This window comes from Equus quagga, chromosome 18 (genome assembly GCF_021613505.1).
Source record: "Equus quagga isolate Etosha38 chromosome 18, UCLA_HA_Equagga_1.0, whole genome shotgun sequence".
Lineage (NCBI taxonomy): Eukaryota > Metazoa > Chordata > Mammalia > Perissodactyla > Equidae > Equus > Equus quagga.
This window is the reverse complement of record NC_060284.1, coordinates 8,809,505-8,822,031: the sequence shown is the minus strand read 5'-3', so window position 1 is coordinate 8,822,031 and position 12,527 is coordinate 8,809,505. Positions and strand designations below refer to the sequence as shown.

The following is a 12,527-nucleotide window of genomic DNA, read 5'->3' as shown; positions in this document are numbered from 1 at the left end:
ATCCTTTCCCGAATTCATGAAAAATTAATGGTCTCAAATACACAATTGTGTATTTAAGTAACAGTTTTTATTGATCTTGACTTGTTTCCTGTTTCTTTGCTTTGCTTTTCCTTAAAAACACATAATCAAATGAAAATTCTTTATTGTTTACAGTGATGTCTTTAGAGGTTGGAAAGTCAAACAGATATAGGTTTCATCCCTGACTCTGCCACTTATAAAACTAACGTTATAACCTTGGCAACTTCAACGTGCCAAAGCCTCAGTTTCCTCCTGTGTGAAGTGAGAATAATAATAATAGTGCTTGTTTCATACGGTTATAGGGAATCTTCTGTATTTCTTCTAAGTCCCTGCAGTTGTGGGTACATAGGGCTGCAAAGGTCTTCATAACACAAGCAAGTTCACTGATGAATTAATCACCAGCCTTTATTTTCTCTCACTGTGTAAAGTGTTTTATCTATTTCTTGCTGATTGCCAGATATTGTAAACATCTGATAATATAATGCAAATATAATGCAAATTGTACTTGTACAGTGCCAAGTACTATTGCAAATCTTGCAACAGATGCAAAGCTTCATGAAATTGATGAAAATAGTCAAATGAATTTTAAAGACACAAGTAAAGCCATTGACAAATAAATTGAAGAAGAGAAAGCTAATAAAAATATAGCAGAGTAGTCACCTTAAAGGTATTGAATGGAATATGGGAATAAATAGATTAATCCCTGCATTATTTAAAACAAAAAGCGACCATATTTATGATCATGCTACAAAAGTTTAGGATGTTACTTTGCATGGTGATGCATTTTTTAAAAATGCTCAAAATTAATTATTTAATTTCTTTTTTGCTTTTTCTAAGAAATAATTTACGGAAGCGATCAGCAAGAGGAGGAAATTCCGCATGAGAATAGGAGTGTGTCACACAGTGGGCATCACGGGGCAGACCAGGGACAGTGAGGAGCAGCAAAGACGACCTTCATCTAGATGTCAGTTCTGCTGCAGGCCAACTCTGGCCGTATCCTTATCAGCCACTTGAGAAAGCAAAGGAGAAAAAGGCAAAGACTGTTCATCTGTGGATGTCTGACATCCAGTAATTTATTAAAGTTTCAGCGTAAGCATCTCTATTCAAATATGAAAAACAAATGAATGTCAAAACTTCAGTGAAACTTTAGCAAACAATTTCATCTCTTTCCATAGCATTTTGCAATAAATAAAGATAATTTCATCACTTTTTGTTCTACTAATAGCAGTGTGAATCACTAAACAGGTATTACTTCTCTTTTACTGTTGAAAAAGCAAAAGTTGGCCAAATTTACTCAAGACAGTCAGAGATTGGACACGGCCCCCTGACTCCAGGGCATTGGGACAAGGATGCTTTATGTTCCTTCTCTAGCACCAGTAATATTAAATACTTTACATTTTAGTTCTAATTCTCAATACAATCTTTTCAGGATGGATTTTGTTGCCCCCAATTTACAGATAAGAAATCTACGGTTCAAAGAGATTAGATAAACTTGCCAAAATCACCTGTGTGCTTTGACTTCCTAAATCCACAGCCCCTGGGGCTTTCACCACCTCACCGCTTTCCATGCTGAATTTCGGTGTTGGATGTTTTTAGTAATAAGAGAAGAACACCACCCACGGAGAAGAGGCTTTAGAGTGTAATTGAACTTTAGAAAGTTTGTCTTAGAAAAAAATAATTATTTTAAACCTTTTCAGTTTACATCTCAATTATTATTACTAGTAAATTTAAGAAATAAAGTTTAAAAGTTATGCATTTATCTCACAGTTTTCCCTTTTCCTATATACAATCTGGAGGCAATACTAAAAAGCAACGAAATAAGCAAAAACACGTTGCACCAAAAAAGGAAAAAGAAGCTGTAATTTGTATAAATCTCTAACCTTAGCAGGTCACTGCCCCTGTCACCTCCTTTTACCGATTCAGATGCGAACCATAAAGAGATTCAGTGAACTTTCTAGGGTCACAGAGTTCAAAGTCAGCTAAGAAATCACACCAAATATTCTTGCATCCTTCATTGTTTTTGATGGCTATCTTTAACGCAACCATATTTGTAGTAAAAATATAAGCTTTTGTTTAATAAAGCAATAAACAGAATACATCAGCTGAAATTATCTCCAGTAAGATCTGGACTGAACATACGTGGTGTGAGGGACCATTTACTTCTACTTACAGCAGTTCTCGTCATGGATTATTTGTGAAGGGTTTTTCATATGAGTGATATAAGTTACATAAATGAAACAAAGACTGTGAATATATACATATCTTAGGTTATATTAAAGTTGCAGCAAAACAAATACTTTCTATTAGTGAAGTCTGAAAATAAAATACCTATACTAAAATTTTAGAATTGAATCTATTTGCTTCGTAAAGAGATTTTGACACGTCTTTTTTTCTTTTTGAATTAAAAAAAACTAATGCTGTCAACTTTTAAGCAAGGCAGCAGAAAATCTAGTTATATTTCACTTTACACTCTTGCAGTGATTTTTGTAACTTATTAACATTGCTTCAGAATACAGAAAAGGACCCTATAATGTGTCAGTTGAGATTCAGGACCCAAAGTCTCCCATTAGAAGGTGATGCATTTGTTCATTAAAATTGTGAAGCTGTAAGGCATCCTTCTAGAAGAGTTGCTGAATTGCCATCTAAACTAAATAATAACAGCCATAAAACAAGTTTTGTGCTTACTCTTTTATTTCACACATTCATATTAAGGCTGGTAGATGTAAGAAGCAATTTATAAATGCATACACCATTCTGTAAGTGGCCTCAACAAAGAAAGCTGTTCCCAGGGAAAACAAACTTTTAGGATTGTTCCAAATCAAATAAACTCTCAATATATTTTCATATTTTGACAGTAAACATCTACAGTGTCAGTCACCATGTTGTCACAGAGATATGACAGTGTGTAAGAAAATGCCCCATGTTAACCTTCTGCCCCACTTGAATCTCAAGTCCACTGATTCCATATCATCTTTTCATTGTTCCTCCCCCTGAAGGCCTTACTCCCCTCTTCATCTCACTAAAATTCTCTGGTCAATCATTACAATCACCTCCTTGCATATGCCCTCGACTTATTTTCCCGGGCTGGTTTTGTTCCCTGTTTAGCAGAACTAGAGGGTTGCAGGTTACACAGTTTACACATTTGTCAAAAACCATCAGATTGTACACTTAGTAGTTATGTATTTCATTGCATGTAATTTCACCTTTAAAAAACGTTAAACAAATATTGAACTCTAGTTATTAGGTTTCTGTTTTGCAATGGTATGAGTTAGCAATCTTAAAACTTGCTTAAACAAATGAGTAAATATATTGAAGGTAATGGGAGTAGTATTTTAAGTAGGAGTTAGAAATATGGAAAGAAGGAACTTTGGAACTGGATTGAAATGGAAAGTATCAATGATATCTAACGTCTGTCTATCCAGCTCTGTAAATATAGAAATGTCTATAGATATAGGCATATATGTGCATATGTGTACATATACTAGATCTGGTTGCTGAGATTGTCTAAAAGGTATGACACAGCGTTAGCAACGAGCACACCTAATACCTAGATCTTGATTTCTATTTACCATTTCTCACTAAAAGGAATGTAGACTTCTTAAAGAAAAAATTATTCCAGGACTGGATCAGAGGGAAAAATATTGCTATAAAGGATATTATTGGGAAATTTGACAAAATTTGAATATAGACTATGGATTTGATAACAGTGTTTATCAATGTCAACTTTCCTGATTTTGTTAGTAGTATTGTGGTTATGTAAGAGAATGTTCTTGTTTTTAGAGAACATTCACAGAACTATTTCGTGCTAAAGGATCATGACTTTCAATTTACTGTCAAATAGTTCAGAAAAAAAAATCATGCATCTATCTATCTATTTATCTATCTATCTATCATCTATCTATCTATCTGTAATCTCCCTCCCACTCTCTTTCTCTCTACCATTTAGAAAGAATGATAAAAGCAATGGGAGAAAATGTAAACAACTGGTTAATGTGAGTACAGGTATTCCTTGTACTTACTTTGCTGTAAGTTTGAAATTCTATCAAAATAAAAGGTTACATTAAAGAATATCTTCAATGACTTCTTGTATTAGTCAGTATAAGAGCTAAAGTTCTAAAATTGGCCCAAAAGTCTCCACCTCCTCATCTGGACCCTCATTACCCCGACATCATCTTCTCCAACTCTCCCTCTTGATGCTCTGTCCTCAGAAGTCCTTGTTACGTGCAGAGACCCTTCAGTTCATTTAAATCTGCACAAGTCTCACCTTCTCAGTCGGATAATCCTATTTTCCATTAACCTGCCCCCATCCCTGAGCTCTGGATCCCCTTCGTCTTGCTTTACTTTTTCTTTTCCATGGCACATGTAACTTTCTCACATTCGTATGACTCACTTAGGCATCTTGTTTCTGTCTTTTCTCCACTCTCTAGAATGCAAGTTCCACAGGACAGGAGTCTTGTCTGCTGCCTTTCCCGATCTATTCTAAGCACCTGGAACGGTGCATGGCATTCTATAAATATTTGTTGAATGGAAGAATGACTATTATCAGATTGTCAGATTACCTTCAGGAAACCTTAACTCTTTTGGATATGAATCTTTGAGGATATTTTTTTCTTTATAGTTCTTAGCTCAGTATAGTCAAATGTCTATTAGATATTAGTATTTGTGGTCATGTTAAAGTAGCGTGGTTTCTAAATACCTGTTTTTGAAGCATATAGATAACTTAATTGGAATAATTTGAGGAATTTGGAGATACTGCTTAAGGAGATCATCTGGGTCTCACAAGAAGGCAGTAAGCTGCTCTGGGTCCCTCTTTCCACCATCTGCTCCTCAGCTTTAAAGGCAAATGAGAGACTGGCTCACACTAATCAAAATTCATAAAATATCGATGAGAAGGCCAATTTAAAGAATTATCATGAGAAACAGAGTTGCCACAGATATTAGAAAGTTGAATCTTCTACTGAGCTTATTCTCTCTCTATAAGAAGTTGACATGGAGTCCAATAGATAAGGGCAAAGCTACCTCTTTTTGTGGAATCAGAACAAAAGGAATGAGTTAGTCAAATTATGCTAGCCTGATGCATACATTTGTCTAAAGATGGAATGTCGAGGGGTCAGGCCGGTGGTGTAGTGATTAAATTCATGTGCTCCACTATCATGGCCTGGGGTTCACTGGTCCAGACCCTGGGCATAGACCTACACATCACTCATCAAGCCATGCTGTGGCAGCATCCCACATACAAAATTGAGGAAGATTGGCACAGATGTTAGCTCAGGGCCACTCTTCCCCAAGCAAAAAGAGGAAGATTGGCAGCAGATGTTAGCTCAGGGCCACTCTTCCTCATCAAAAAAAGAAAAAAGATAGAATGTCTAAGGATAGAGTATTTAAAAATCTGCATTCAGAGCATTTTCTCACTTCATGGTATTGAAATGAAAACTATTAAATTTGTGTTTGGACATCTCCCCTTTTAAAGGTTGCACATTAATAATCACTTCACATATTTCTTCCTTTAGATATGTGAATACATATCTAGGCTGCAGTCAAGCCCTATTGGTATTGATTTCCAAAGGAAATCATGTTGATCTTTGAAGATGATTTCACAGTTGGCTGACCTTATCCACTACATGCTGAATTTATTACTTTAGTTGTTAGAGTTGCGGTGAGGTGGTTCCTCCACTGAAATTCACGTCTCCATTGTCTACAGTTAAATGATAAAGAAATGTTTAATAAAAGTTGCTTAATGCTTAACAAAATAGAAAATGCCTGAACGAAGTTAAACTTCATAAAATTCTGAAATCTCATTAGGTGTCTGTTTCCAGATCAAGATGGAGCAGATGCACTTCTCTCTATTCCTTCTATTAGGTACAGGAAAAAGTCCTGGATGTGATATATAAGGCAAACGCAACAGGACTGTGAAAAGTAGGGAGAAGAAGGCAGACCAGCTACAGAACTTGGAATCTGAGAAAGACCATGGTGGCAAGTTCCCTAGGTTTTCTTTTTGACTCATATATCCTGGACTGGGTGCTGGAGAAGCTGCAATCTGGAAAAGCCATTGGAAACTGACCAAAAGAGCCCTCATAAAAATTTGCTCTCTCTAACAAAGGACAAGGAAAGAGACAGCTTAGCAAGCTAAAAACTTTCAGACAATAACTGCCCTACCGCAAAAACATATCATGGAACAAAATGCAGCTGTAACCCCCTTGTTGTCAACAAAGGCTGAGTAGGGAGCCTAGACTTCTACTCTTGCCAGGCTGCAATAAGGCACTGCCAGTGTGCTATCAGAGAAGCCAAGCGAGGAGATGTGATTCTCCTTCTCACCCAGCAGTAATGAATCTCTCCCCACAGTGTCAATGGAAGCCACCTGGGGATCCTGGACTTCCATCCCCACCTGGCAGTAATGAGGCATCCTCCTCATCTCCACAGGGGTGAAATAAGAGGATGCCAATTGGGGAACTTTCTCTACCAGTCAACCATAAAACAGTTTCCCTCTTGCGGTGTCTGTGGAGGTTAATGCCATGTGAAGGTTACATGGGAAGTAGTAACATAGTCACTTCCCCTCCCAACCAGGGAAATGTTAGTGAAGGCCTAGTGGAGAGCCTAAAATCCCACTTCCATTCAGCAGCAATGAGGCATCCCTGAGGTATCAACAGAGGCCAAGTGAGGAACCTGGACCTGTATCCACTCCTGGCAGTCGTGAGGAAGTATCCACCCTCCCACATTGACACAGTGTTAGGGGAGGGCAGTTAGAAGATTTAGATAAGATCCGGAGCCTCATCACATAATACACAAGATGTCCAGGCCAGAATAAAAATCACACATGTACTAAGAACCAGAAAAGTCTCAAATGAGAAAAGACATTTAACAGATACCGATACAACACAGATGTTAGAATTATGTGACAAGGATTTTAAAGCAGCCACCGTAAACTGTCTCAATAAGCAATAATGAACTTGCTTGAAACAAATGAAAAATCTCACCTAGGAAATGGAAAATATAAAGAAGAGCCCAATGGAAATCTTAAAGCTGAAAAATAAAATAATTGAAATAAAAAGCTCAGTGGATATTTCAACAGCAGAATGGAGAGGACAGAGAAAAACAAATCAGTGAACTTGAAGATAGAACATTAGAAATTAGCTAATCTAAACAGCAGAGAGAAAATAGACTGAAAAAATAAACCAAATCTCAGAGGTCTGTGGGACTATAACAAAACATTTGTGTCATAGGAGCCCCAAATGGGGAGGAGAAAGAGGGTGGAGTTGAAAAATATTCAAAGAAATTACTCAAATCTGGCATAAAACTAACAGTTAAAAAAAGGCATAAACCAACAGATTCAAGAAACTGAATGAACTCCAAACAAGATAAACCCAAACAAATCCATGCCAATACTCATCAAAATAAAACTTTAGAAAACTAAAAACAAAGGAAAAATCTTGAAAGCAGCAAGAAAGAAGGAGAATTTACCTATCAGAGGAAAAACCAATTTGAATAACAATGGATTTCTCATCAGAAATCCCAGAGGTCAGAAAGAAATGGCTCACTTTTCAAGTACTGGAAGAAAAGAACGAGGAACTCCAAATTCTGTATCTGCCCTCCAGAAATAAATTCTATATCTTAATCTTCAGGAATGTAGAGGAAAATGACATTTTCACATGAATGAAAACAGAGACTTTGTCAACAGCAGAACGTAGACTAAAATAATGGCTTAAAGGAAGTCCTTGAATAAGAAAGGATTAAAGAAGGAAACAAAGGACATTAAGAAGGAAGAAAGAATAACTACGGGTAAATACAAAAACGTTCCTTCTCCTCTTTCTAAATCCTGCTTAAGAGTTGAAGCAAAAAGGACAATATTCTCTGATGTGGATCTCAATGTTAAGTAGAGAAAGTATTTAAGGCAATTATATGATAAATGAAGGAAAGTAAAGAGAAGAGGTGGCAAGCTTTCTACATTTGATTTGGACACCAGTAGATCTTTGGGGTGATGGAAGAATTCTGTATCTTGATTGCAGCAGTGGTTACAGGAATCCGCACATATGATAAGATGACATTGAACTATTCAGAACATTGTACCAATATCAATTTCTTGGTTCCAACTTTGTACTATTTTATACAAGATGTAACCACTGGGAGAAAGTGGGTGTAGGGTACCCAGGAATTTTCCGTTATTGTAACTTCCTGTAAGTCTATAATTATTTCAAAATAAACAATAAAAAATAAACGTGAAAAAAATCTTTAATAGGTCATATTCAGAAACTTCTAAATGTGAGAAAACATAAAAAACACACAATAAAGTGTTGGTGTAAAATCATAGATCAGATTTCCTCAGTAATTGGTTGTGGTTTTCTTTGATAGTCACTAATGAGCTATTCAATTTGGGGAATGCAATTCTGCTTTGATGTTAATTTTATTATCAATTTCTTCTTTTTTATGTCTTCAAAAATAACACTGAGTAAAAGCTCTTCAATCATCTTGGGTGGGTCATGACTATAACCGACAATTTTTTTAGCTTTTCCTAAAGAAAAAAATTAGTTATTATCTTCAGCTATCAGGGGATAGTAGCAGATACCTGCAAGCATTTTTTTCTCCTTTAGAGAAGTGAAAAAGAACTAGCATAAGTGTCTCAGAATCTATTAGTGGCACAACAAGAAAGTGGCATCAAACTGTGATAGTCAAATACATTCAGGCTTTATTACTCATCTCAGTCTGATTTTCTTATCTACAGTGAAAATCCTTCCACCCCTTCCAATCTGCAGTAAACATTTTCAGAGTTTCTACAAAGTCCAGATGATTCCTCTGGGAACTGACTCCATCTTCCCCATGCAGCCGTGTTTGAACTATGCGATCTTCTCCACTGGTCATGATTGATGGGATTCCCTTTCCTATGCTAACTTGGAACTGGGACACATAGACTCAAATTGGGCAACTTTAAGGTTCAATATTGCCAGTTACTTTTATAGCTGTTACTATATAACATATAGCTGTTACTTTTTCTCAATTATAAAATACTTCAAACATGCAAAAATATGCAATTACTCCCAGCCCTGAATGAACAAATGTTAATACTCTGCCATATTTATTTCCAATTTCTCTTTAAAGAAAATGTGAAAATTTTGATATAGATGCAAAATTAAAGAGACTCGTACAAGATATACCAATAACCAAGATAAAACTATTCCCGGGGGCAAGCCGTGTGGCCAAGTGGTTTGGATCTTGAGTGTGGACCTAGCATGGCTCATCAAGCCATGCTGTGGTGGTGTCCCACATAGAAGAACTAGAATCACTTGTAACTATGATATACAGCTATGTGTTGGGGCTTTGGGGAGAAAAAAAAAAAGAGGAAGATGGATGTTAGCTTAGGGCCAATCTTCCTCATACACACACAAAAAGATCTATTTTTTAAGAAAAGACTATTTCCCAAATTTTGTCACGTTCACTTAACCTACTTATTTATTCATTTTTTAATTGTGGTAAAAATACACAACATAAAATTTATCATCTTGAGCATTTTTAAGTGCATAATTCAGTAGTGTTAACTATATTCATACTATTATGCAATGGATCTCTCGAACTTTTTCATCTTGCAAAACTGAAACTCTATGCCCTTTGAACAACTTCTCATTTCCCCCTTCCCCCAGTCCCTGGCAGCCACAATTCAACTTTCTGTTTCTATGAATTTGGCTATTATAGATATCTTATATAAGTGGAACCATGCAGTATTTATCTTCTTATGACTGGCTTATTTCACTTAACATATTGTCCTCAAGGTTCATCCACGTTGTAGCATGTGACAGACTTCCTTCTTTTTTAACAGTGAATAATATTCCAGTGCATGTATTTACCACATTTTCTTTATAAATTTAGTAGTTGATGGACATTTGAGTTACTTCCACTTCTTGACTATTGAGAATACTGCTTCAGTGAACATGGGTGTGCAAATATCTCTGAGATTCTACTTTCAAACATTTTGAGTATATGCAGAAGTGGGATTTGCTGGATCATATGTAACCATATTTTAAATTTTTTGAGGACCCTCTATACTGTTTTCCATAGTGGTTGTACTGTTTCACATTCCCATCTATAATGTCCAACGTTTCCAATATTTTCATGTTCTCACCAACGCTTGTTATTTTCCGTTTTTGTGATAGTGGCCATCTTATGGGTGTAAGGTTGATACTTCATTGTAATTTTGATTTTCATTTCTCCAAGGATTAGTAATGCTGAGCATTTTTCATAACGCTTTTTGGCTCTTGGCGTATCTTCTCTGGAGAAATGTCCATTCAATTATTTTGCCCATTTTTTAATTGGGTTGCTTTTTTGTCGTTGTTGAGTTGTAGGAATCCTTTATGTATTCTGGATACAACCCCTTATCAGATATATGATTTGCAAATATTTTCTCCCATCTGAAGGTTTTCTTGCACTCTGTTGACTATTTCCTTGGATATGCAGAAGTTTTTAAATTTGATATAGTCTTATTTATCTATTTTGCTCCTGTGCTTTTGGTGTCATACCAAGAAATCATTGTCAAATCCAATATCACGAACCTTTTTCCTCTGTTTTCTTCTAGTAGTTTTATGGTTTCAGATCTTACATTTAGGTCTTTAATCCATTTTGAGTTAATTTTTGGTATATGGCGTAAGGTAGGAGTCTAAGTTCATTCCTTTGCAGGTGGTGTTTTCCCAGCACCATTTGTTGAAGAGACTCTTCTTTCCCCCAATGTGTGGTCTTGGCACTTTTAATTGAAGATCACTTGATCATATGCACAAGGGTTTCTTTCTGGGCTCTCTATTCCATTCCGCTGATCTATATAGCTGTTTTTATACCACTACCACACTGTTTTGATTACTGTAACTTTGTATAACTTAACTTATTTTTTTAAACACCTTTTCCCTTTTTCCTTCTTAATGCATTTTACAGCAAATATCAAAAGGCATGATTTTATCCCCACATGATTCAGTATGAATCTCTAAAAATTATGGACACTTTCTTACAAAACCACTATATCATTATCACTTATAATAAAATTGGCAATGTTTCTTTGGTATCATCTCATACCTAGTAGAAAAATGAAATGTATGAATTGTCTCAAAAACCTGTTTATCGCTCTGTTTGAATCGGGATCTAAAAACGTCTGCACTTTAATTTGGTTATGTCTCTTAAGTCCCTTTTGATTCAAAGAAGTTCCTGCCTTCTCCCCCCGCCGTTGATTTGTAGAAATTAGATTAGTTGTCCTATAGAATATCTCAGTCTGGATTTCTCTGTTTATTTCCTCGTTCTGTCATTTAACTTGTAAATGTAAGTTAAATGGTGACTTAATTGTATGGTCATTTAAGTATAAATTGAAATTAACTCAGAACTTTGATTTTTTTTCACGCTTGCATGAGTTTTTTTAAACTCATTTGCAAATTGGAGCCTCTGGGGACTTTTCCCAGTGTCACTGGTCATTCTCAGATGTCTTCCCATGCTTTCCCCCTCCCCATGTTTCCTTCTGCCTTAGAAGTGGATATTTGTTGGCAAAGTTTTTGAACCCTGGGTTTGTGGGGTACATGGGTTGTCCCCATTTCTTATTATTCCTGCCACCAGCTTCAATCATGTTCTTGTTCCACTGCTGCAGGTGACATCATTTGTGTTCATGATCTGAAGTATGTAGAAATGTCTTGCTTTCCAGTTTTATTTAGACGTTGTAAATGGATTTCTCACTTGCCATCCTAATTGGTTTGTTTATTTTTCAGGAGGAATTTTTGGGAAATTAAAAACCTACCTTGCTCCAAGATCACATCACTGGAAGTTCCTCAACTTTCTTTCTGTTAAAGAAAGAAAACATCACAGAAACATCCCACCTCCCAACCTGTTCCCTTTCACTTTCTCCCCCATGTTCCCCTAAGGTAATCCCTATCCAGAAGTTGGTATCTCCTGTTTCCAGGCGTGCTTTTGTATTTTTACTACATGTATATGCATCCATTAAATCTGTATCCTATTGTTTTGAGAGTGGAGAATATTTACATATATGTTTTCCTGTTACATGTGTGATTTTCTACTTGGTTTTCTTTACTCAAAATTGTATTTCTTGAGAATTATCCATATTGAAACATGAAGCTGTAGATCATTAATTTTAACTGCTGTCAAGTATTCCATGGTTTGAAGAAAACATAATTTGTCAGTCCCCTGCCAAAGGAAAATTATTTCATTTTGTCATGACAAGCATCACTGCAAAAAAAAAAAAAATCACTTGTGTACATGTTTGCTTGTGCACACATTTATGAGTTTCTCTAAGATAAATACGTAGGAGTCGAAGTACTAGATCAAAGGGCTTCTGCATCTTGTTACGCCCGCACGAATGAGAGTTTCCCCCGTGTGTAGTTACAGGAATGTTTGTGATGTTTTAATTTTTTACAACCCTATAGGTGTGAAATAATATTTCATTGTTTATTTTACATTTTCCTAGTTGAAATGTGAAGTTGAGAATCTTTCCAAGTCTTATTGATGATTTGGTTTTCTTCTGTGTCTGGCTTGTTTAT

At 36.0% G+C, this 12,527-nt stretch overlaps 1 protein-coding gene across 4 annotated transcripts in view; it reads left to right on the top strand.

Moving 5' to 3' along the window:
* PTGER3 (prostaglandin E receptor 3) overlaps positions 1-11,989 on the top strand; it is a 172,795-nt gene extending 160,806 nt beyond the window's left edge. For 3 of the 4 annotated variants that reach the window (XM_046645396.1, XM_046645397.1, XM_046645399.1), the window contains one exon: positions 11,742-11,989. In XM_046645396.1, the coding sequence (XP_046501352.1) occupies positions 11,742-11,762 (21 nt within the window). In that variant the 3' untranslated portion in view covers positions 11,763-11,989. Of the gene's footprint in view, positions 1-855; positions 1,108-11,741 lie in introns of all 4 variants that reach the window. The other variant, XR_006886011.1, reaches the window with a different exon arrangement.
* The last annotated feature ends 538 nt before the right edge of the window (positions 11,990-12,527 follow it).